This window comes from Rhea americana, unplaced genomic scaffold (assembly GCF_003343005.1).
Source record: "Rhea americana isolate MKP2758 unplaced genomic scaffold, rheAme1 scaffold_27, whole genome shotgun sequence".
Taxonomy (NCBI): Eukaryota; Metazoa; Chordata; class Aves; order Rheiformes; family Rheidae; genus Rhea; species Rhea americana.
This window is the reverse complement of record NW_028186390.1, coordinates 7,116,427-7,142,978: the sequence shown is the minus strand read 5'-3', so window position 1 is coordinate 7,142,978 and position 26,552 is coordinate 7,116,427. Positions and strand designations below refer to the sequence as shown.

At 50.8% G+C, this 26,552-nt stretch overlaps 1 protein-coding gene across 1 annotated transcript in view; it reads right to left on the bottom strand.

Moving 5' to 3' along the window:
* ZSWIM5 (zinc finger SWIM-type containing 5) overlaps positions 1–26,552 on the bottom strand; it is a 53,286-nt gene that overhangs the window by 11,043 nt on the left and 15,691 nt on the right. The window contains exons 4-8 of the mRNA XM_085308201.1: positions 21,872–22,228; positions 11,023–11,171; positions 10,357–10,507; positions 3,922–4,101; positions 521–697 (exon numbers count right to left, since the gene is read on the bottom strand). Of these exons, the coding sequence (XP_085164327.1) occupies positions 521–697; positions 3,922–4,101; positions 10,357–10,507; positions 11,023–11,171; positions 21,872–22,228 (1,014 nt within the window). The remainder of the gene's footprint in view (positions 1–520; positions 698–3,921; positions 4,102–10,356; positions 10,508–11,022; positions 11,172–21,871; positions 22,229–26,552) is intronic.

Below are 26,552 nucleotides of genomic sequence, written 5' to 3'. Positions count from 1 at the left end.
GTCTGCTAATTTTATTTCAGGGGAGACTAAAGGGTGGGTGAGAGCAAGGAAGAAAAGATCMAGAGGATACAGCTTTGCTCCCCACCAGCTTTCTAGGGACTCTGTTTCTAAGTGCCCAGTCCCTTAGTATGGGGAACACTGGGAGTCCAGCACTACGGACAGCCAAACACAGGCAGGATAAAAAGAGAACGCTGTGAGCCTGGCCCAGGCTGTCTAAGGGAAGGCCAGCTTGCACAGACCTCCCCACCACAGCCGTGTATGTGCGACTTGCTATAGACACTGTGGCTAGGGCACAGCTGTGCACCTGCACATCAATCCRGCTGCTCGTTCCATTCCTAAGGCTAAGGGCAAGGAAGTGCTTTCAATCTAGGATGCAGAAGCTTGCAAGCAGGAATACCACTGGCCTTCTCCATGGGGAGGAAGGACCAGGGTAGCAGAGCTCCAATGCCTGAGCTTGCTTGCCTGTGCTAGCAACTCTACCCAACCAGRCTGTGCAAGGGCTGTTGTTTTGGACACTTACCTAGCCACAGCGGCTGCCCTTGGGAGTTGAAGAGGAGGGTCTCACCCTCGCGCTGGTAAGAGGGAGAAACATAGAAGTCACTGCTAATGATGCGCTGCAAGTGGCTGTCCTGCCAGTGGAGGTCACAGCCCTCAATCGCACGGGTGAACACAGTTCGTCTGGGCCTGGCCAGGGAGTCTGCAGAGAGAAATACCATCAGCACCTCTGGGGCAGCAGTGGGACCTTCCCAKAGCCCAGTAATAGAAATAGGTCCTGCATGGGACTGATTCAGCTCCAGGATGCTGAAGGTGATAGTGAGGGAAGCTAACTGGGAACAACTCAGCTAGCACTGCTCCACGCTTGGAGGCCAGTAACAGCCAAGATGTGGAGAGCCCTTCCCTCAAAGAGCCTGGAAGTAAGCGCAGACCCAGTGCCAGACCCATTCAATTCCTGTCATTAGTTTTCTGATGATAAATTACTGTTACATACTAGGCTGATGTCTAAAAAAAAAAAAAAAAAGTTTGCAACCTTCCAGGGTGAAAGCACAGGCTGCGGACAGCTACTGTGGGCCAGCACTAGGCTCGCAAAGGGACCTGTGCCAGCAAGTCCAGCCTGCCTCTGGCCAGTCGAGAACCACCACCTTCCCAGCAAATGCTGCAGGGCATGCAAGAGGGCCAGGAGGGGAGGAGATGGCACCATCTTAAACTCCACAGCTCTGCAGCAATCATCTGTCTATGCCAATGTTCAGAGTCAGGCTGCTCTGCAACTAAAACGACATTATTCAAAGCTAGAGCACTGCTCTGTTATTATGCAACCCAAAATGACACAGCTTGCTACATATTAATGGAAAAATAAAAAGGAACAGTCTGCTTCCTACACTCATGCCTACCCATGTAGTCCCTCTACCTTGGAAGACAGAGGTGTCTGCTTATACAACTAGGCTGATACTACTCGTAAATACAACTGCTGCTTATTCCYGTCACTACCTGCTCTCCAATGAATCAGCCAACCGTCTGGTCTGGCTCTTCTGGGCTGAGATTTCWTTTGGGTCATTGTTTTTCTTGGACAGTGCTGTTGGGCAGCAAGAGAAGGTCACCGTCTACTTGCTTCTTGTCTGGGAATGATGGGGCAGAATGCGAATTTCACTCCAGCCAGACAAATCAGTCAGGTGGTTTGTAGGGATGAAAGGGCCTGACTGTAGCTTCCCTGCTACCATCCCAGCCACACTGGAACATGGCAGCAAAAAAAGGCTGCAAAACAGGAAGCCCCAAACACGGTGCAATGCTCAACGTTAGGTCCTGCAATCTGTGAGATGGCCAAGTTAAATGAATTCAAGAGGGGAAAACAAAAGGCTCTGCTCAAAGCTGAACCAGGGAGGCTGGATATACACAGACTCTGGAAACGATGGCAACAAGCAATTAGCCTGAATGCTGCAGGCACCCTGAGGTGGATAGAAATTAAACAGGTGTTCATATGTACAGAACCTATCCTTCTTGAGCCAGCAGGTTTACTTTAACAGGAAGGATTTCAGGAAACAGCCATTATCTTTCAGTAATAAAAGAGGCTGGTAACAATTTGCAGCAGTATTTGCATATTCACAAACATTAACSCCGGGACACCTCCAGGATCAGCTTTGTTTTCATTCTCTGGCTTGGACAGGGAGGAGCAGAGGGATGAGGGGATGCTCTCAGCACAGGCTAAGCGGCAGCAAGGCACTTTGGATCTGTGCTTAGCCCCGGAGACCGGCCCTGAACGCTAGAGCGCATCTTTTGCAGGACTGGGAGTACCGGGGGTGAGTCCCAGGCCTGTGCTCAGCCCTGCAGGAGATGGAGCAAGGCCAGGTTGAAATTAAGCCGATCCCCGATGACGTGCACATGAGGCAGGCAGGCACAGCAAGCGTGCAGGGCATATGGTCCTGGGCCGAGCTGGAAGGGGCTGGCCTGCCAGCCCCTCTCCCGAGCCGCTGCTGGGGGACCGTGGCGGCCACAGGGGAGGCCGAAAGCACTAATTACACCCGGAAGAGTGAAGTTTGCTTCGCAGCATGGCTGACTTCCCCTCTCGCTTCTTCCCACTTTGGCTGCATGTAATACACCAAAGACCAATTATAGTGGAGCAGATGGAGGCACTGTAAGAGCAGTAAGTTTCAATTAATGTCTATTTCAGGCAAAAGGAAGGGGGAAAAGTGCTTAAATACAAAGGGATCAAATGCTTTGTCAGGGGTCGAGAAAATATTTTAGCACTAATGAACAACCCCACAACTAAGTTGCTTCGTTTGTGCTCTGCACTTGAACTGCTTTTAACAGCCCGGGCTAATGACTTATCTACTGAACCGCACCAGCTACGATTTGAATAAAAGAACAGTAAGTCAAGCTCAACGGCTAAGCAAGACGCTCTGCACCACCTCCGACGCCTCACCTTCCCATTATAGCAAAGGTTGCAGAGCTCAGCTCTGCACCGATTCAGGCAGCACTGGCTTTCTGTACAGCTTTAGCATACCTATCTAGCTTCTTAGAAGCTCTCAAGTCATTAAAGGGGCCTTTAAACGTGATTTTAAGCTCAAAATCCCAGTAYGCTCACCCAAGACGCAGCACAGAATCAAACATTTTCAAGCGTTCCTAAAATCAGAGCCTGTGATGTGTTTTGCATCAGAGACATCACCCATGGGATGATAAGAGAAATAAGGAAAGCCAGCTCGCTCGAGTTGGACATCCTCAGGGAAAGCAGAACCCGGAGACACGTATGCTTTCTGCATGTTCAGCGCAAGCACCACACCCTGCGCTGCACCTGCAGGGAAACACGGTGGTGACCTGACTGACGCGTCCTGATGCGTCCGCACAGCTTTGCACTGTGCAGGGGTCTCTTTTCCTTGTGCTTTGCTTTGGGGGGCATTTAAAAAAAAAAAAAAAAAACGCTCCGCTCTGGACTAATTCTGCTCCTTACGAAGCAGGTAAACTTCTCACTGACGTCAGAAGAGGCAGCTCTGAGCCAGTGCTCAGCGTTCACACACATCCACGTGCCAGGACTCCATGGCACCGGTTTTCGTCTCTGTGACCGAAGCGCCGAGCTTGAACAGCCTTTCTGGTTGCTGCACAGTATTTCGGACATGCGTGAAATAAGCTTTAAACACAGCAATTCAGAAGCCCACGAAAAGCAAACTTCTGAAAATACAACCCGAATCCCATCGAGCCAAATAATTTGTGAATCAGGGAAATGAAATTTTCTTGTGACAAAACACCATACCTGGAGTGCCTTCTACCGAAGCAGCATTTTTACTTCGCTGGGGCCAGGATAGACTAGCTAAAGGCAACAGATCTGGCCTGTATGGGCTAGCGACAGACACACTGAGCTCCTAGGGCAAGTTTTGACCTGGACCCAAACTCCAGCTGTGGGCTGGATTCCCATTCCCCCCAGCCTGGACTCACCTTGGCTGTGACTGGAGCTCTGCGTAAGTGCGTTGGTGATATTGGGAAGCTCGTTGCCGTAATTGCCATCTTCCAAGGGACACACATCCATCTCGCCCCATTTCCGCAGCTGCCGCAGCCAGCAGGATTTCTCTTCCAGCTTGCAGTGTGGGTTTAACACGACGCACACCCACAGTGCCCCTAAACAAAGCAAAGAAATAAAGAATGTGCCAAGCTGTACCCGTGTGGCAAAGCTCTCCGGCACCGCCTGGCCTCTGCATTGCCGCTGCTGTGCTCCTCATGAAAGCCAGGAACGTTTTAACAGCATCCATAAACTCATCTCAGTATAATGCATAGACCCAGGAGGGGGATTTAGACAGCTTTTATTTAAAAGTAAAACTCCTCTGTAATGAAGCTAAATTATAATCTCATGAGATGGGGGACAGTGGGGAGGAGGGAGGAAGAGATCGGCTGTGTATGAATTTGTGAGTGCTGTCTGCCAGGACAAATCTAGTGTTTGAACTACACATCAAAGCACACTTAAAAACACCCTGGCAAGCTGCAGAGTCTGTATCTCCAAAGACTAACCTGATTTTGATCCTACCCACGTTCCAAGCGGTTTAAAGCCCGCTCAGAATGCTATTTCATCTGCCATTGTTCTTCAGGCCATTTGCATTCAACTATTTAAAAAGGAGATTTGGTGTATTTTCTTCCTTTTCCCCCCCCTCCTCTTTTTTAATCCCCCGTAGTCCCCAGACTGCAGCAGAGGAACGTGGAGTTTGGCTTGATGTCTCACAGGCAAGAGCCCTCCAAGGTGTGAGGCTCCGGCAAGTGGAGATGTGCATCAGCAGGACGTGCACATAGACAACCTCTGGGTTCGTCACAGGACTTCCCATACCCTATGATGCTGTCCGCCATGTGAGAGGCGAAACCAGACCCAAGGACATCTGTCATCATTAAGATTCAACTAAGTATTTCATCAGAAAGAGCTGTCACTGGTGCTGCTAACCAAGCTAGGTCACTCTCCTGGGTGACCCACTGCTTCAAGCAGGACTGCAGCGGCTCATATAAGTGCAAACATAATCACCCTGGGCTGCAAGAGGAGCAGGTGGGACACACAGAGATGTAAGCCCTGGCAACTCCCATCCACTTCCTCCCCATCGTTCTCAGGCTCTGAAACTGCCATGAACTCACTTGTGTTCCCATCTTCGCATTTCACCCTGCAAATGCAGCTGAGAAGAGGATGGCCTCCAAGCACGACATTGTCCACAGCTGCTTTCCCAGGGCAGCTGCCAAACTGCCCAGATTTCCATGTTAGAGGACTGAGTGGAAACCTCTCACCCGCAGCAACACATGGTTTGAGCCTCACCATCCTCTTCCAACTTAGACAGTGCAGCTTTCACTCTGCCTGGACACTTGCATGGATGTTTCAGTCATTAACACAGCACGTAATGCACAAGAGCTGTGCTCGCTTTAACTGCGCTGAGAGGCTTTGCTCAGTGGGAGAGATGTTAGGGCATCAAAATGCAGATGGTGGCAGCAGTATTGCATCCAGTAAAGGGCACAGAAAAAGCAACTGCAGCTACTTGAGATCAGCATACATGCAGAAGAGACCTTGTTTGGTCCACCCCCACCTGTGTCTCAGCACCACYGTTCCTACATGCCAGGAACGGTGATGAAATTCCACTCAGCTCTGATGAACGAGGTGAATTAAGCCTGATCTGCAATATCAGAGATTACTGCATCTGCAAGACAGGAGCTGTCTCATTTAGGGGTCTTGGAGCCCCTCTGGCTCCACTCAGAGACAACATTTCCAGGTGGATATTTCAAATGCCTCCACAGCCAGCACAGTTTCCAAACATTCAATACTCCTTTGAAAAGTTGCCCTGAAGTCAGTCAGTAGGATAGGGGGCAGCAGCCCTCCTTAACAGGCAGGATTTGGGGTAGGTCCCGTCCCTCTCTGAGCAGGGCCATGTCATTCACTCCTGTGCCATTATCTCCCCTCTGCAAACGGACATGCTTTAGAAGGACTGGAATGCGAATCCAGGCATTTCTCCACTGCCAAAAACTAAATACTTCATACGCTCTGCTAAGTGGCTTAGCAGCAAGTACAGAACAGGAACTCAAAGTACAGTAGCATGACAGGCAAGCCTCAGCCACCACCTAATCGCTGAAATGCCCAGGAGTGAGAAGAAAGAGAGAGGCATTATTCTGCCTGGAGCCAGCGACAACAGCGAGTGGGACAACGGCCCCATCTGTGCCGCGCTGCGTTCGGAGACAACCGGGGGTGCTGCTGAACAGCCCCCAGATCCCCCTGGCTGCAGGGAAGCTTGCATGGACATGGCATCTTTGAAAAATCAGGCCTCAGCTCTGGAAATCAGGTCTTTCTTAAGCACCTGATTCAAGATCCTGTTCGGACAGCTGGGAGTTACTGATCGTCAGCTGAGTGATGAGCTCGTGCTCACTGCTCATCCCCAGCCAGCAGTAAAACACACCACCTCCTTGGGCTGGCAGCTAAATCCTAGATTTGACTCCTTGTATTGGGCAGCCCCAGGGCTATGGCTGGTTTTGGACGCTCCCTTTCCACCACCGCTCCTGTCAGCTCTCRCTGCCATCTGTGTCCAGTCTGAGTTTTCTGCAGCAAAGAGCAACTTCTGGCAGATTTGGTTTGCACATCAGAGCGCACAGGAGTGAGCAGCAATGGGCATGGTCAGCTTTCCCCTGCCTCTGCTGCAGGCTCAAGTCTTAAATCACCGTGGTGGATTCCTCGGGGCTCGTTTTTCAGAGCAGAGAGGCTGCAGACAYGAGGATCGGAGAGGCTGACAGGCGGAAACGAGGCTCGACGCTCCAGCTCCGCTCCTTCCAGGAACGTGACGCGCCCGCCAGAGTTTTGGCTCCCACAACCCCACTACAATGTGATCCTAGGGATTCTCATGACTTGGCAACCTACTCTTGGGAACCCTCTGAGGCATCCTTTGACCACTCCAGTGGGCTCTCCTGTACAAGGGAGGACGCAGTGAGGACAAGGGGAGAAGGATTCACATCTSTCTCAGTGGGGAACTGCCACTATCTTTATCTAGGAAATGGAAAAGATGGGTTTTCTGAGCCCTTTGGTTAAGTGGCATCAGCAACAGCACCATTGACTCTATCCATGGACCGATACGCTGAGCTGGGTCAGACTTTGTGTCTGCTCACGTGCTGCAGAAACCTTCATCCGAACTTTCCGACAGCAGAAGGTTAAGTGGGGAACACAACAGCAGATCATGATTAAGCTAAGCCTCTAAACAAAACTGCTTTTTGATTATGGGGCTAGGCGGAGGGAGAGGGGTCACCAGAGCCTCCTGACCCCACTGTCCCCGACTGCAGGCCCCGGAGAGGACAGGCGCTCTGATTCTGCAATGAAGTTTCCAAACCATCAAAGAAATTCTCTCCTTTCCCACAGGGTCGCTTCTCCAGCTTAATCTGCTGAAATTCCCCACTGTAAACAAGTGGCCGAGATAAATAAACCCGTCTCCAGGCAGATTAAGGTCAGGCTGCACTTCAGCTGGTTTTTCGTCTATTTTTCGTAATTAGGCTTTAATCGTAAGTACTAATGCGCCAGGGCAAATACTCCCACGCCGCTCAGCTCTCTTCCCAACAGGTCTGTCCTTTGGCTCCCCAGCRGACAGTGCAATAGATGTTCAGTCTGCAGCACATACACAAGCAAATGATGTTGTCCCCCTGCCACTCTTTTTTTTTTTTTTTTTTTAAACTACAAAATCCTGCAAAATCCTTTACATTTTACCCTGTATAAATCCACAATCTTCTTTGAGGCTGATCTTCTTGCAATCCCACACAAGTCTGCGATGCAGTCTTTGTTTAAAAAAAAAAAAGAAATAAATGATTAATTATTAAACATGTGCCCAAAATAATTTCGTCAGGGCCCACTTTCTCTTTCTTCTCACAGTGCCAGGCAGAGGAATACAGTCTGCACTGGGACTCCTTGCGGCAGCTGGCGCAGGGCCTCTCTTCTCCCTCCCGCCCTCTCCCTTTGGCAGAGCCACCGCAGTGCTAATGCTGCTGCAGCTTTGGCATCTGCAGCCTACAAGCATTTTGACAATGTGGCTTCACTGCCCCATGTATGCCAGCTACCAYTATCCACCCAACGACATTTTTGGACAAGCTGTCATCTGCACGACTCACTGCCACAAGGACTTTACAAGGCCATACCCGAAAACGGGCATCCTCTTGCTTGTTTAATTGGTTGCCTTCCCAACTGCGCTGAACACCTCTTGGCCATGGCAGCAGGAGTGAGACCGTCAGCACACCTGACTTGTGATGTCTACGCCACCACCACAAAGGTTCTCCACGCTGTCGATCATTCGCCACCCTGCTAATATTTGTTACTAATGAAGATCACCAATTCATTGCTGTTCCTGATGCCTTCATGTTTCCACTCTTCCTTTCAGTGGGATGCTCTGAAGCTGTCCAAGGCCAAAGCCACCAGGAACTTCTGTAAGAGTGGGGGAATATTTTCTGTTCTGAAAACTACCACGTTTGTGCACTTCCTGCCTTGGGGTGACCACTTGGACCATCACCATACTCTCTGCAGGTACTTCTTTTCTGCGTGACTGTGCCCAAATCTCTCCAAGTGACGTGCCTACACCAGGCGAGCCATTCTTTCTGACGTGTATTGGCTGGCACGTTTCACCTGCTGTCATACCGATCCCATCTCATTAGGGCTTGATGTTCCCCAGTCATCTTGCCATCTGCTCATAAGGACGCATTATCGCTTCCCCCTGCTTTGCTGAGGGAAACTAAATGCACCAAACAGGTCCTTGCACAGTTAGGCCAGGACTGAAAACTGACCACTCACCCCTGACGTATGCTGGAAAGGAGGGCGGGCTCCTGGCTTGGATATCTCGTTTGAATTCAGGCCAACTAACTTGTAATTCTGGGCAAACTGCTTCCTGCCTCTAGGCCTGCCTAGACTTCCATATATCCGTATTTCACAGATGTGTTTTCTTTCTTCCATGTGGAAATTCTAGCTTGGTGGATTTGGCCACCTCTCCGGGATTCTTGTGCATCCAGCAATCTAGCTGCAGCCTCCTGAAATCCTGGAAATATCTTTTTGGCAAGCAAGCACAGATCAGCTCTCCAAAGCCTGTATGCTGATTTCCATCTAGGGAACCTCATGCAGAAGTGAGGTATCCTGGCCCTGCCTGGCCCTTTGTTTGTGGTGTTTGGTCAGCTTCTCAAATCTCACAGTTCTCTTTGCATTTGTTCAGCATTTAGGATAAGGTCTGCAATTTCAGCTGGAGTTTCTATCTGTTACTGTAATACCGCAGCAAGAAGGCTCCATGGGAGAGCTTCTCCCTCTCGACCCACCGTGCTGGAGAGCAGGTCAAGGACATTTTGAAAGCCAAAGCAAACTGGTGGCTGATTGTCAGTTATCAAGCATTTCACAGACACGACCACTTACAGCAGTGTGATTTTATAGCAGGGATTCTCAAGCTGCATCATAACCCAATTGTTCCAGTCATGCACAGCGCTACCGCTCTGGACGGTGATGGCGCACATTTATCAATGAATTCCAGGAATTCCTGCTATAAGCACTGCTCCAATGGCTCAGCCCAAAGCTCCTTCTACCTGGTATACCACTTCCCACAGCAGGCAGGGACAGACCTTAGGGAAAACTGTAAGAGCAGGGCAAGTTTGGAGAGATACTTTACCAGGAAACCCATCCACTCTCCCACAACCTTTGGTTGAATTCAAACATCTTGAAAGAGAAGTTGTACTTGTGTTTAGCAGCCCTTTTTTTTCCTCCTCATTTTTCTAAGAGATTTTTATAACAATCTCCTCCAAGGGGCATGCACCCACAGACAGGGCTCCACTCCCCAGACGAGCCTCATCCTTCTAGCTTTACAATATGCCTTACACAGTACCTTCCACCAGCAAGCCACAGAAGAGCTCACTCACTGTGAAACTACGGCACAAGCCAAATTACTTACCCAAGGTCTCAGGATAACCAGAACAGCCCAAGACTGCTACCTGAGCTCCACCACACAACCAACCCCTTCTGGCCCATGTTATCTTAATGTTTATTTCTAATGGTATTATGGTATCAGCCAGCTGAGCCAGTGCCTAAGATGCCTAACCAGAATTACCGAGAACTGCATTTGAAGTGTATTCCTTTTAAAGCCATGCTCTGCACTGGCCATCCTTCCCCACTCACCTCAGGAAAGCACACCAGAGCAGGTAAAAGTTGGTTAGGCAGGATAAGGCTTAAGAATCTGCCTCTCCCTTTTCAGATTGCCATTCCTGTAGGAATGGCACTTCCATGTCCAGGCTACATCCAGCCCCCTGTGTCCTGGCAAAGGCTTTTGGCGAGCACACCAAACACAAGCTCTGGTCAGCCAGACGACTCAACTGAGCAGCACAGGACATTTGACCCTTTTCTGGCTCTCTGCAACTTACCTAGCTCATCCCAGAGCTGCCGGCACTTCTCTGTTATGCCTGTCCCCTGCTGCCTCCAGAGGGAGAGCCGAGGATCAGCCATGAACTGCTCCGTTATCAACGTCAGCATCCTGGCCCCGTTGGAATCCCTCATGCGCAGCATCTCCCGGACCTGGAGGGGGCAGAGAGAAGGTCCTTTGTTAGACAAACTAGGTCCCCAGAGGGATAACGCTCACATAGAGGCTGTGACCTGGGTGGTCAGCATCTGGTGAGTACCAGCTACATCCTACACTTTGAAGAGGCCTAAATGATCAGGAATTCGAAAACAAGGCCCTTGTGCAAAGAAAGAAAGGAGCATCTCCATGGTCTGGATCAGTTCTGCAGATGGCAGGACTGAATTTCTCTGCACTATGCTGATGGGGAGATGGGGGAAAAGCCTTCCTTTGCACAGGAATCTCTGCCATCCCATTGTGCAGGAGGAAGAGACTGAGCTGGAGAGAGGCCAAGTCAACCTAGGCCTGACCCAGAGGCTGGATTACAACAGCCCATCCAGCGACTGGGCGAGAAGGCACTGGAGCATGGATTCCCAGCTGTGATGGGCACAGCGCCAGGGCAGCAAGCAAGCTGCCAGCTACGTGACGTGCCGAGCAGCGGGCAGCAAAAAGAGAGCAGCTGGCTCCTCCTCACCTTGGCAAACATGGAGTTGAGCTGCTTCCCCGAGCCATAGTACCCTCCCTGAGATAGGAACAGCTTCACCTGCTCTCGGACCTGCTCTTCATCCAGGTGCCAGCAGTTCTCATCATCAATACTGGCCCCAGCAGTGGGATCAGGAGCACCTGGGGGAAAGAGGAAGGAGTAAAAAGAGACAACRGAGTTTGTAACAGTGGGGTCAGCAATCCCAGAGGGCAAGAAGAAATGGATCCACCTCTGCTGAGTGTTTATCAGCTCAAGTGAGGAAAACAGTCAGATTCCCAGACATCCAGCTCTAGCCACCAGTGTCATGCTCTCCTTGCTGCAGCTGACAGAGTTAATGAGTTAATGTCTACAGCCCTGCTCCTTCATCCCACTAAGTCCAGSCATGACAATAAGGACTATGTTTGCCCAGATTTCATTGCTAGCCCAGAGTTGGCCAGGATAATCATGCCTGATGATGAAAGCCACATCACTTCTCCCTCTGTGCCCTATGTGAAGTAAGCCTGAGAAAGAGCATGGTCCTGCCTTCCTTCAAAATCTCCAGGGTGAAGGCAAGGCAACTACAGAGACCTGCACTCTTTGGCTCCTGGATCRCACAGCGTTCTCCTCCATATCATGGTTTTATTTAAGCATTAATAAAGACCTAATTCCTGCAAGCTTCCTCATGTTGGGAAGCTGTTTAACAGAGGTACCACTGGATGGAGACTTCAGAGTCSGACATTCAAACTTCTGGGACTGCCTCAGCTTTGCTTTAGGACTAGGGACAAATCTCCATGCATCAGTGTATCTGCCTGGAAGGGATCCTCCTTTAGAAAGCACTAGGAATCAATAATGCAAACTGTGACTGGACCCAGGGATTTTGGCAGGCCACTCGCATATGTTCACCAGGTGTACTTCATCTTAAAGAAAAAGAAATCCACAAGCATCTGAGACAAACAATACCATGGATCCACCTCCCGCTGCCTTGTCCTTTTCAAATCCTGTTTTTTCTCAGAGGGCTGTTTGACCACACTGCAACAGCCTRGCTTTGCGGTTAACAGCCAGGCAGCAACAAGCCTCTATCAGCAGCCAACCCACCCCAGCACAACCTGTGCCAAAGAGCCCCAGTGCCAGAGGATGCCTGTTTAACCTGAAGACACTTTTAGCACTGTGGTGCTGCAGTCAATCTGCAATCACCAAAAAAAAAAAAATCCCAACCCCAAACTTTTTTGTGAAAACTCTTCTGATTTTTCAAAGGCAGCTTTGTGAAAGGCGCTGATGGATGCTGTGACTTTGCGAAGAACCACTGGCACCTCTGCATCCTGGTGCTGAACATCACATAACAGAAATGCAGTGACTTGCCTCTGCGAAGCAGAAAGGCTCTGCAGAAATTCCTTGTTGAAGAGTGGTGGTGAGGAGAGACAGGCATATGCCATTGGGTTTGAACCTACTGCTCTCCTCACCTCTGYTCTCGAGCAAGGAAGTCAGCACGGGAAAAGTGAGGCACCACATGAACACCCACAGGAAAGCTGTAGCTGAGATATTTCCAATTAAATCTTAATGATGTCTTCCCTGCTCCACTGGTATCAGAGTGGGGAATCGACATCTCTGTTTTCATAACTATCCGCTGCCAAAACACTGCTCCTTCGCCACTGCCACAGCTTGGGGGGCATGAAGGTGCCAGCCTCACGTGGAGTCCTAGCAATCAGAGGTGCCCAGCATCTCCCAGGAGACACAGAGCCAAGGGCCCAAACCCACTTCATGAAAAGCAAACTGCAGGATGTCTGCTCAGCAGGGCAGCTGTCTCTTCTTGGCTTGTAAACGAGAGGACATCAACCCGAGGGGTTTTGCTCCGCCAGCAGAGGCTGAGAATGCTCCTGACCTGATAAGATACAGCTATTTGTATTTAATGTCCTTTACAAAATTCCTTTAATTTCTGCTAACAATTACTGCCCCAGAGCCTTTCCAGCAAGCCCTAGGCAGAGCCTGTGCCACGCTGAAGGGAAAAGATGATGGTGCTCCTGCTGCAGAATAATTCATAGTCGACAGCACAATGTAATTGGGACAGGATCTAAAGCAGCGGACAGGAAAATCGCAGCCACTGGATGCACACATGGGCTCTTGCCTGGAGCCCCACGTTGTGCAGGAGGGAACCAGCAACACACATGACCTGGTCCCGCTCCCCCACTACCGGTGGCCAAGCCCTGCCATTAGCCACAAGGGCTCCCCAGTGCAATGGGGACAGTTCATCCTGTCCACAGCACGTTTCAGCTTTTCCATGCCTTTTCCTTCCCCCTCCACCCAGCCCTRTCCTTATCTCCGCTCCCCCTTGCAGATAAAGAGCAGACAAGCTAGCGATTATCCTGTATCAGGAACCGGTGACTAATCTGTCTACCACGAGCACTTATCCGGCCCCCATCACTGGAGTATCTGAGACGCTCACACTCTTCTCATATCCTCCTCCTGCCACCCTGCCTGCCTCTCCCAGCTCTAGCTATCAGCCTGGCCATCATCCCAGCTACATCCGTAGAGTCATCTGGTGGCACCCATACGGTCTGGGATGATGTGGAGCGCTGCGGAGCTCAATCCATCCTTGCTCCTTCACCAGGGCCATGCATTCAAAACTAAGGAATTTGCAACACACAAAAAAGAGGCGTCATTTCTGTAGGTTCCCCAGCGGTACCCTCAGCGCTAGCTGCTCACAAGCAGTGTCAGCAACTGCAAGCACAAACAGTGAGGCAAGGAGTGCGTAGCTAAATAAAAATCTCCTCCTCCCACGCAACACATTGAGCACGTTTCACGTTTGGGTTCTGACCACAGCCAAATTAGTAACACAAATCCCACAACTCCAAATACAATCTAAATGTGCTTGTAAATTTGTTTTGCTCTCATATAAAAGATTCATAGGGAGGGTTGTAATATCAGATTCCTACACATGCAACACAAGCAGGCAGATAATGGGCTACCCAATTACTCTAGGGAGCTGGATAAACATTTAAGAGCAAACAACGGGATTTGTGCAGTGTTTAAATATTAATGGCAGGATTTGTCCACTTCCCATTGCCAATGTTAACACCGTGGCGACTTTGCCAGTGGCATGCTGTGACGCAGACAACGAGCGATTCCATGTCTCTGCTCCAAACGAGCTGGGAACGGCATGTAAAACAGCCCCAAGCCTGCGTAACACGTTTCTCATATAGCAGCATTCCTGATCCAAATAGCCTTTTTCAGATGTGTTTCATCTTTGTTCTGTGGGATTCAGATTTAAGGAAACACCAACACACGTCTTGAGTGGAAAGAGTGCTTCACTAGCCCATTTACACTGGCTATAGAAATAGAGATAAAAATGCCATCAATCACTCAGAGCAGGAGTCCTCCCTCACCCTAGGCGCTGCGCTTAACTATTCAACATCCACTAGAGGCTTCTCCAGAGGGGATACAAAGACTTACAAATAAGGAGTGGAAAAATCTATGAAATGAAAAATAAAGTAAACCTCAACATGGAAAACTTAACACCTTGCTCAGAAATCAGCCGCCAGAGGCCAAGAAAACTGAGTMCTCTCTTGGAACTGAAAAAAGCAGGTTTCCACAGCTGAAGAGGCAGCAAGACCCTCTCCACACACACATGGACATGAGGTGTCCCAATACCTGCTGCAAGCGCAGAGCAGAAGAGCCGAACTTGGGTGAAAGCTCAACTATTTCCTGGCTGCCCTATGGGAGCCTTACATGGATCTTCAGAGGTGGAGAAGTCCTCTAGCTAAGGCGCTCTACAGTCAGACCTGCCACCAGCCCTGGCATGCAAAAAGAAAGGGAAATTACCATTTTTAATTGGGGGCTGGTGCTGGCACACCGATGGTAAAAGCAACATGTGCCAAAGCCATCGTCGCCACCGTTCGCAGGGGCCATCTCGTGACAGCACGTGGCATTGCTGCAAGCCGCTGGGCTGCGTCTCCAGCGTTTGGAAAGAAAATAGAAGTGAACGAAAAGCCACCCAGCTCGGGAAGGGAGTGGGGGTGGGGGGAGAGGATACAGCCAAATAAACAAACAACAGAAAACCTCAAAGAGAAAATAACCAGGCACCAGAAAGGAAATGAACTCTAACAAGAGATAAAAATAGCGGCAAAGCGACGGGGGGAGGACTCAAGCTCTGCTGAGCCTCCCAAGCCTCCCGTTTCATTTCCAAGTGGAGGCAGATCAGACAGAGCCTCCAGAGGAAGAATGAGGATCCGAAAACATCTGATGCTCATCGAGCAAGCAGAATCAGACCAGCTCCCAGCCATCAGCCACAGACACCTCAAAAAACAGGTCTGGTTTTGAAGAATGGGAGAGTCTAGCCACACGTTGGCAGGCGGATACCCAACGCTTGTCATGGTCTTTGGAGCCAAGCCCCAAACTCCTCTGCAGACTTCTCTGCTCCCTTACCTGGCTCACTACGCAACACCAAGATCAAAGCCAACACATTCAGGCTTTAAACTCCCCAAACTCCATTCTCCTCCACGCACCGCGTGTGAGTGCCCAGTGCTGCCCTTGTTGCCAGAAGAATGGAGGCCAAATTCACTCAGGTCTGCAAACTGCCTTCACAGGTCTCTTGGTGGGAGCTATGAAAAAGGGGTGAAAGTACGATGCTAATCATTGCAATGCATCATTAGGAGACCTCCCAGTGCTCTTAGGGCAGAATCCCAGCAAGATCCCTACAGAGCCCTTGTACAGCTGGGACCAACATCAAGGCCACCCATCGCTTGAGGGCCCCTTGCCAGGAGCTGCACACATGTGCTCCAGAGGCATTCAACAGCCGTAGAGGCTCTGCAAGACAGGAGAGAAAGAAGTCGCTGGCAGAGCCTTTCTCTCAAGCACTCAGGTGTATTTTTTCCCTTAAATTCAAATTAGCTCTGCAACTCGCAACACAATCCTCTGCAGACCTGACCTTCTCCTCTCCTCTGGGAAAAAGTAGAATTTCAAACAGATTTACCAGTGTCTTGTTCTGCCCTCTAGGCACTGTTGGGGGATGACCTTAGAGTTAAAGACCACCTGAGGACTTCTCAAACGTTAACCACACTTCAGTGTGGCAGGACAAGTGGGAAGATATTTCCTACCCAGCTGACCTAGCAACCGCCTTGCTGTGTACAAGGTGAAGTCCCAGGAACCAACTGGCTCAAGGTAGTCAAGAATACATCTGGGACAAAAGGAAGTAGATGAGATATCCTTACGGAATTTGTATTAGGCGAACCTGATATTCCCATACCAACGTCTGAGACAACCTTCATTCTGCTCCCTTCCTGAGGCACCACCCTGGCATCCTTCTGAGGTTCCTCTGCTCCAAGGCAGCTCCAGAGACCTTCAGTGCAGGACCACAGAGGCCACTTGGTGATTCAGGCTAACTCTCTGCAGGATTGTCCCAAAYTGCAAGACAGCAGAGTTTTTGTGGCTTTTCTCTTTTGGGGCTCAGAAGAGCAAACAAAGCCTCTAGACATGTCAGCTGAGCACTACAGACACTGCGTCATCAACTGGCATTTCCGTGGGGCAGACAGACCTCCCCAGCCATTTCTCCTGGACTGAGGTCAGCAGCTCCCCTGGCTGGGCCCACGCACAGGGCAAGACCAGGGTGAGCTACTGAGCTGTAAACAAGGGCCTCCAAAATCTCTTCCTGTCTCCCTGTTCCTCCCCAAAAGAAGCACGAAAGAGACAATGGGCTCTGAGACATGAAGAGAGAAACAAGTCAAGGCAGAAATATTTTGGCCCTTGATCACCAAATGCAACACCAAGAGAAAAAATGTTTTTCACGACCCTTCTAAGTGCCTGCACTATGTCAGAGTCACTGTGTTGGAAATGCCACTTTTCATATCTTCAGCATTTCCTTGCATCTCCAGGTCCAAGACAGAGCCCTGCAGCAGCCCCTTCAGGCTAGCAGGGCACCATATCACAAAGCTCAGCCCCTCTGCAAACTGCTCTTTTCTCATTATACACTTCTGTCTTCAAGCTTCTAATAGAAAATTTTAATGACTATCATCTCTGGCCTTGCAATTGTCTCCATCAGTCTCATCTCCTTCCTTGGCCGCAGACTGTTTTTCCCCTTCACTAAGAAACAAATGTTTACCTCCAAAGTCCAGACATCCTAACTGGGCTCAAAGGACGTGTTTGCCTTTAGGGGAACAGCAGCTTTCCTCCTGTACTCCCCCTTACTGATCCAGTTTTCCTCTTAAAATAAATTCTATTCATTCAGTACAAGTGTGAACCGAGACGTAAGAGGAGACACGTTACTTCCSAAGTCTGTGGCTGCCTTGAACCCTGCATAATCACCGCTGCGGGATGCTGGGTCCATGCTGCTAGAGCATGAAAGCCTCTGGTACTGTCAAGCCTCATGGAGCTTTTTACCACTCTCTCCTCTGGTTTACTTGACTTTGTCCCTGAAAGCCGTCTACCTGTCTACAATCCATTTTCAGCACGTTTTCCTAGCCTTGCCCTTCTCAATACCTCCTGGCCTTCTCTGCAATACTTTACCAGTTCAAACTAGTCCCTGGTTGCTCTCTTTTCCCCTTTCCCATTCAAAGAGGCATTTTCTTTCTGTGGGTCACTGGCAGTACTGCATGGATGAAGGCACAGCTGCTACCAAATCACACACACACAGCAAAACTGCACCTATTCCTGGGACTTTCCATTGCTGCTGGTTGCCCAGAGCCACTTTCTCTGCCTGCATTTACCTATACTCAAGGCCACAGACTGGCACCGCAGCAAACCTGTGGCTGATACACCTGAGGGCTGTGCTGCCATTCAGAGAGACCTGGACAGGCTGGAGAGTTGGGCAGAGAGGAACCTCATGAGGTTCAACAAGGGCAAGTGMAGAGTCCTGCWCCTAGGGAAAAAAAACCYGAGGCACCAGTACAAGCTGGGGGCTGACCTGCTGGAGAGCAGCTCTGCAGAGAAGGACCTGGGAGTGCTGGTGGACGACAAGTTGACCATGAGCCAGCAATGTGCCCTTGTGGCCAAGAAAGCCAATGGTTTCCCGGGGTGCACTGGGCAGAGTGTTGCCAGCAGGTCGAGGGAGGTGATCCTGCCCCTCTACTCAGCCTTGGGGAGGCCTCATCTCGAGTGCTGTGTCCAGTTCTGGGCTCCCAGTACGAGAGAGACATGGAGCTACTGGAGAGAGTCCAGCAGAGGGCTATGAAGATGATCAGAGAGCTGGAGCACCTGCCCCATGAGGAACAGCTGCGAGAGCTGGGCTTCTTCAGCCTGGGGAAGAGAAGACTGAGGGGGGATCTTATCAATGTGTATAAGTACCTGAAGGGAGAATGTGAAAGGGATGGGGGCAAACTTTTTTCAGTTGCCCTGTGTGACAGGACAAGAGGCAATGGACAGAAATTGAAGCACAGGAAGTTCCACCTGAATGTGAGGGGGAATTTCTTCCCTGTGAGAGTGACGGAGCACTGGCACAGGTTGCCCAGGGAGGTTGTGGAGTCTCCTTCTCTGGAGGTATTCAAGGCCCACCTGGCTGCCACCCTGTCTAACATGTTCTAGGTGACCCTGCTGCTGTAGGAGGGTTGGAGTAGATGATCTCCAGAGGTCCTTTCCAACCTTACTGATTCTTTGATTCTATTCTATGATTCTATGAAACCAACATGAGCCATAGGCTGGTGCTCCAAAAACCAGGGGGTGCAGGGAATTGATTTGCTCCAAGGGGCACCAGGGAGAAAAATGAGGAATGGAGGTGGACAGGGTAACATCATGGCCACCGCCAGATGCTCCTGACTCTGTAAGACTTTTTGTTGTTGAACCAAAGCTTTCCTGCTGCAGCCTGTGGTTGCTCCCAGCAGCCACCCCATCAAGATAGGCCAGGAAGCAGCGAGTGGCATTTGCCAGCATAACGACAACCTTGCAGCCTGGCTGCGTGCCGGACAGTCATGCTGACATTTTCCATAAGAAGTAGGAACATGCTTGGGGAGGGGAAACGGTAGCACCAGAAGCCACTCTGGTCTTCTCATTCGAGCTGCCACTTCAGACAGGGAGAATGGAGGAGTTATACACGTGAGACACTTTCGCTATGAGCACACTGCCCTTTGCAGCGATCTACTAGAGCAGAAACGTGACCTACTTAAGCATACAGAGGTCAAGTGGGAAGCAGACAGCCAGGCACACCTAGGCTCTCTGCTCTGATTGAATCCTTAGAGAATAAGCAAGTGGCTTGGCTGCGCTCCGAGACTGCATCATTACTGGATAGTTTGCATTTCCTTCGAGGAAGGCAGCCCGGAAGATCGGCATACGGTGTGCAGCCCTGCAGCTGCCAGCTCCTGCAAGGAGCAAAGATCTAAAGCCCTGATACAAGTACCGCGCCCCAGGCACTGGTACGTTCTCAAACGCAGGCAATTGCCTGTAATTTTCTTTGCTGTTCAGCCTCTGCAGAGGGAGAAAGAGMACCCCGATCGGACAGGGGAGTATTATTTTATAAAAGGGCAATCCCATTGCACAGACCACGTGAGAGCTCTTCCTGGAGCCAGAGAAGCTGCAACACATGCAATTAGAAGTAACCTTTTTGGTGAGCAGAGGCAGGTGTGAAAGAGTCAATCTCCATATGAAACTAAACAGATTCCCTGAGGAAATGTTAAAAGGAAAGAGTTTCTGGAGAGGCTGTTCTTGCTCTGAGTGTCATTCTGCTCACACACTGGGGTACTGCTGGGTGGCCAAGGTTATCGTCCTACAAGCCATCTTGGCCTCAACCCAGAGGTAAACGAAGACACAACCCCAGGGGTCTGAAGTAGTCAAGACCAGGAAACGTGTATAAGCCTAAAGCTCTATTTAAAGCATACCTAAAAGAAGTTCAGATCTCAGGATCAGAGACCTTCTAAGGATGTGTGATCTGCTACTGCGAAGGGCAAGAGGCGAAAAAAAATTGGATCCTTTTCAACTCGAGCCCCAGAGGAGCTGCTGGATTACTCTTATATCGGCAGCCCCACACAGGCATGGGCTGCAGCCGTTCCCAAGTTCCTTGTCTTGGGTTCATTGCTTGAGGAGCTCTCTGCAGTGCGGTTGCACTGTGGCTGTGCTTTACTGGCAGGGTAGAGAGGACAAAGCTTGCAACAGTGCTGAGGACTGTGAGCCAAAACCCTGGACAACAACCCTCTCTGAATTTGAAGGTGGTTGCTCTTTAGCTTTCCTTTCCACAGGGTGAGAAGTTTATTAATTTGACATCTTAATGCTGATCTTCTGCATCATTCTCCAGAATGAGGTCAAGCTGAAATTCTTCTTAGAGAGAAGTAAACTTGCTTGTGGGTCTGGCTAGGTAGCCAAATGGCTAGTTGTCTTCTCTGGTGGAATAAGGCAGCGTTTCTCAGTCAGTTCAAACTCGCGCACTGGAGGGCATGAATTTGTGCAAGTCTCAGGGGAGAGAGAATTTTTGCTTTGTTTTTTAAAACCACTTGTAAAAACAAGAGAGAGATATTGAATCAGAGCCAACATCTGTATCTTTGTAAGACTCACAATCACCAGTCTTTTGCTGACTCTATAGCAATAAATATTCAGGGCTATAAAAGCTTTTCCTCAATCTGTTTAGGAGAAAGCAGCCTCAAAAAATGGTATAAAAGTGATCTTTCCCAACCCAAGCGCCAGTGGATCAGTTCAGGGAGGAAGTAGAGCTCACCAATATCTTGCAGATCTAGTACCACAGCTCTTCATTCTTTTTCAATGAGAAAAAAATGAGGAAACCCCCCAAACCAGAAATTTCAGAGCACAACCACACACATAGCAGATGTGGCCCAGTGGAGGAGACAAAAGCCTCTCCCAAGGTGGAAGCAGGAATGATCGGATGGAGCCAAGGTGAGAGGAAAACTCCTGAGATCTGAGCTGCCATCACCAGCACGATGAGGTGGACCCCCAGCCTCACCTCTATATGTGGATTCAACCAGTCCAGATCCTATTTTAGGCTGCATAGGGGGCTTTTCATCTTCAGAGCACTTAACAGACATGCGTTAATCCCCACAACGCCCTTCCGTGGCAGATAAGTGTTTATTATCTCTGCTTTACAGCTGGAGGGCTAGGCACAGTGCCGCACAGTTCATTGCTGGGGCCTGGGGGCAACCTCAGTTCCTCGAGAAAGGGTCACTGCAGCTACTCAGCTCCTCTGAAAGACAGCCTGAGCGCCCGGCTCATACTGCCAAGGATAGCCCCAGGGCACCTCTCCAGGTAGGGTGACCACCTCCCAGGCTCGCAGGCACCTGGAGCAGGGCTGGGATCAGCACTGTCCCACTCAGGGCACCTGCCGTGCAAGGAAGCCCAAAGCCTCTTCCAAACACAAAGCACCATGGCACATCACTGTTGCCTTGTGCACTAGGTCAGGACAGCAGTGCTCATTTATTATGGGCAAATTAACGCCTGCGGAGATTAAAGTTTTATCTCCTGCCAGCTCAGCCGCATCTGACTTAGCAACGTGCAGGGCTGGGTTAGCACTGTGTCACCACATGCTCAAGAGGCCACCTCCACGCTACGACTCCCACTCCCTGGTATCTCAGCACCGAGTCCCCAGAAAAGCCCTCTGTTTTGGGGAGTAAACATGCTTCCTTCCTCTGCCCTCAACTTTTCCGTGCTATTCTAAACTATTTCTTGTGCACCATKAGCCTGCCTGCTCTATCTTGTCTTGTCTGTTTAAGCCAGCGTCTGATGTGAGGAATAGAGAGGTAAGGAGGGGACACAAGGCCAACATCAATGTGGTACCAATGCCCATGCTTTAACTTCAGTTTGACATTGTCACCTCTCTCTATGCAGTACTAGACAAAGATGGCAAAAGGAAGGCCACAGCCGCCCCTGTGAAACTGYGAGCCTCAGCCCCCAAAAGGGAGCATATTAGTGCCAAACCACCAAGCAAGGAACAAAGAATTACCATGCACTTGGTTAATTTCCGAATTGGATGACAGGATCTCATCAGCCAACTTCTGGGCAGTGGGCAGCACCTCAGTGTGGTGTGCCGTGATCAAATATTGAACAAACTTCTGGAGCTGGTCCCTGTTCATCTGGAAAAGGGTCTCTGAGATAGGAAGACGGAGTTTGACTTGGTCCGGTTTGCGGATCCTGTACAGCGAGAGTGCCACAACGTGGGCGCAGTAAAAAATGTCCTTGTTCCCACAGCCACATGTCACTGATGTGATCTTGCAGCGGTCGAAGCTGATGGCAACCTTGTAGGTCACCTCTGGCTCGGTGGCGGTCGCAGGCTCTGTGACTGTCCCGCTGAGGTGGAAACCTGAAGAAGGAAAACAAGAGCAAGGAGATACCACATTAGCTTGGTACTGACCACCACCACCCATGCAAGCTCTGGGAGGTGGACAAGGCCACCAAAAGCCATTTGGGCATTACTGCTTGAAGGAGCATATCACCCAAGCGCAAAATCCCTATGCTGCCTGCCCACCTCCTGGGAAAGGCAAATCACTATCCACTCAGTCCCCTCCATTCTCGCTCACACTTTCTGTTTGCTGACTTCAGCTTAAATAACCCAGGCAGACACCCTACCAACTCCACTGCCGGAGGAGCATGCATGTGTCTGTGCAAGGGACTGGGGAGCGTGGCTGTAACACACACTGTCCCAACAGCCTGCACCGTCACTCAAAACCCAGCCCATGTACAAGAGCACTTCTGCACCAACCCAAACACGCAGCTCCTCTCTTCAGCGAGCTTATTTAACAACCAAACCCACAGGGAAAGAGCAAACCCGCTCGGTTCTCGGGCATTTAAGACTCTCACAGTCTCTTTCTCTCTTGGGAGCGATTCACACCTCTGTCTCGCTGAACTCGCACCRCAACTCGCATGAGCAAGGGGTGGCAGAAAAAAAAGCCAGCTTTCTTTTCTTTGATGAGGCAGATAAAAATAAATAAATAAATACAGTGCAACTCCAGCTTCAGTCCCTTGGCCAGGTAAGGCAGCTCCAGGGCACAACCGCAGATCCCAGCTCTGCCACGGAGCAGGAACAAAGAGCCGCCACAGAAGCAATGCCCGGCCCTGGACCTCGGGCCAGGAGGAAACAGCTTGTTTTTAGAGCTCTGCCATAGCTGCTGCTCCCCTGCGAACCCGCTGCTGGCACTCGAGCCGTCCCCGAAACCCAGCGGCTCCTCAGGGCCAGGGAGTCGCTCTGCAGCGCGACCCGCGCGCCGGGCTGCATGGACAGCCCAAATGGCGGCGGCAAAGGTTAACATCCCTCGGCCCAGGTGCCGCGAGGGGCGGAAATGCCTGCTCTCACGTTCAGGTGCAAACTGTGGAGAAAAGGAAAAAAAAAAAAAAAGTCCCAACAGTTTTCAAAAGCAGGTGAAGAGTGAAAAATAGGCTAAGATAGAAGGGAAGGTCCTCTGGGTGTGAGGATGGTGGATACACCGCACGAACCTGGGATGAAGTCAGAGAGAAAAGCCTGGATGCTCATCAACCTCATTTGAAATCAAGGCCGGGCCAAGACACCGTGGCTCCTCCCGGGGAGCCCTCCCCGCTGGCAAAGTGCCGAGGGGGCCGGGCGCCCTCCCRGCAAAGGGACACCCGTCCCCGCCTCGCCTGCGCCCAGCCTCCCACCGCGTCCCCGGGCCCTCTCCTCGCCTCCCCGCTTCCCCTGAGGGCGAGTCAACGCGGCCGGGGCCGCCCGGCAGCTCCGCGTCGGAGCCCCCCAGCAGGCAGCGGAGAGGCCTACCACTAACGGCAGGAGGGCAGAGGGGCGGCGGGGCGACATTAAACCGCGTTAACCGCGTCGGGCCCTTGTGCGCCCGCCAGCTCTCACAAAGGCTTCCCGCGACAAATTCTACCAGAGGTTTCTAATAAATGGCATCAAAACCCAGCTATTCACTGCCAGTCCCTTTAAAGCCATGCCAAAAGCCACATTCAGATCTGATTAAGTGTCAAGGAGGTCCGCTTTAGCGCCCGGGAGGGCAGAGCGAGCGGCGGCCGGGCCGGGCCGGGGCCCCCGTGGGGGGAAGGCGCCAGCGGCGGCACCGTCCCGCCGCGGCCGGGCCCGCCGGCCCCCGCTCCGCGCAAGGCCGTCCCCGGCGGCCACGCGGCGTAAACCTCCCGGAGAAACTCCCCAGTGTTTACGTTTTACCGCTTCTCTGGTCTGCAGGGCTTGGCAGGCGGCTCCGACTCGCTGCCAGTTTCTCCTTGGTTTACTTTTACAAGCTAAAAGTATTGGAAACGATGTTCTTCAGCAATAATATATGTATATACACACACAGACACACATACGCGCGCACACACATATATAAAAAACCCTCCGAGACAAATTACCAGCTATAAACACTGCCTGAAAATGCTTGTTTCACCCAGACCACGGGCCGGGTCCTGACCGGGGGTGGCCAGAGCAAGGCTAGGGGAGATCTGCTCCTTCAACCAAACCACCTGCTTCCCGCAGGTGTATGTCCAAAAACACACAACCTGTGGTCTSAATCCGGACGCTTCCCACGCTGCTCCCGGCTGCCTCGCTGCCCCGAGCGGGTGCCGAGCCGCGGCTGGCGCCGGGCGAACACCGGCGAAACCTGCCGGGTGCCTCCGCTCCCCAGCTCTGCCCGGACGAAGCTCTTCCCCCAGCGCCGGAGGCGCCGGCTGACATCAGAAACCCGACGAGCCATGATCCCCCATCTGCGCTCAAAGCCAGTGAGAGGGTCCCTGCAACTCCTAGCCTGGATTTTTGCGCCGAATAGGACCATTTAGCGTGTCCGCGGCTGCCAAGTTAATCTGGCATTTGAGCCTGAAGTCAAGTGTCAGTTTAGATTCTAGCTGTCACGGCAGCAGGTCTATTCAAGATAAACTAGAAACTCTATACAAAGCATTTATCAAAAGCTTAGTCGGAAATTAAACACAGCGAGAGGGAGAGAGAGGGGAGCTGGCCAGAACAACAGCATTATTTGGGAATATTTACATTAACGCGAGGTAAGCGTGCAGCTCTCCATGCTCAGTCCTACGCAGCGACCAGCCAGCCAGGTCTCCACTCTGATGCCAACCCCAGGCACCCATTGCTGGGAGAAGGATTTCCCAAGGCAACACTGTTCTAACCCTCAAAACTTGGCTTTTACCTCCTGAGGGGGCAGGACAATTCCTTTAAATGGTCCCTTCATTTTGAGGCTCCGAAACCTTTTCCCTGCCCATCAGGAAGGGTTGGGTATCACCAGATTAGAGGTGGCGGTTAAAAAGTAGGTTATGGTGTGGTTACTCTATCATTCACTAAGCAGCATTCCTGGTTCATGCAAAACACTGTTGCTACCACGCTACAGTTTATGAACCCGCTCCAAGCTTGGATAACCCTGGAAAGGACAGTTGTCCCCTGCCCCCCTCGGYGTTCCTCCCACTTCCCACACACTCGATGCAGGCAATATGGGCACTCCAGCAGCAAGAAACACAGCCCTGGCCATGCATGCAGGGCCTGGATAGTGCTGAGAACAAAAACAAGTATTTTCCTCTGTGTCCCCCCTGCACATTTCAATTTAAGAAGTTCCTACAGTCGAGTGCTTATCTAGGACTTCATCTTTTGTTCCCAGCATACATTTAATATAAACGAATTTGGTGTTTGATTTGCTGCCAGCAAGTGACAGTGCCAGGGCTTGAAAACCATGAAAAAGAAATAATTAAATCTCATCTTTGTAACTACAGATTCATTACACTTCATCTGAGCCTAGCTCTGTCCCAGGAACAGCTTCATTTGCTGCAGCTTGGTTTCTTCCTGCCCCAGATTCAGCCTTCTCCTGCTTTGAACATGGATGGATACCTTATGGTTACTTCCCAGTGAATACAGCTTCAGTCTATGTTGCAAAAAGAGCTGAGTCCATACCTGCCCCAGTAGGATGCTATGGAAACATCAAAATGTTACTTGTGTTTGAGCAAAGTCAGCATAAAAAATGAACAGAACACGGCCACAGATTTCACTGTCACATGCTGCAGGATTACCACATCTCCTCCTCAATTCCACTGGCCCATCAAATGGGGACAATATGCACCTTTTCCATACCAAGGCAGATCTGCCCCCAGCCAAAAGAAACTCTGCTGCTGCCAGCAGGATGATGATCTGCCTCTGTCCAGGACAAGCTATGGTCCCAAGATCTCAGAGGCAACCCATACACTTCACAAAGGAACAGCATGGACAACCCCACTTGGCTACTCCTCCACCAGTTGGGCAACAGCTATGCCAAGCAGTCACAGTGATGAACAAAGCAGGCTGCACTGAGGTCTCACAGAAGAGCTAGGAGGATAACTGGCAGGCCAAAGTTTACTCCTAGACCCAAACAATTCATCAGCAACAAAGCACCAACCTCAGTGTTGAGGGAATCCAATTCTGAGTTCCTGCAGTCTCAGCTCTGACATTGTTTCTGTGCTACAGGATATCATTTTGTCTCTGATTTAAAATAAAATAGATCCTAGAAATGTCTTCTGGGAGTTCACAAGCTCCACACCAGTGGCACTTCTAAACTCGTTAGTGGGACAACATTTTCCTAACAGAGACTCTGCAGGCAGAGAGCAATGCATGTCCACAAAACACCCCTGGGCTCTGTCACAGCGATGAAGAATCAAGCCTTCAGCAGGAGCTCCAACACAGAAGACTCCCCTGC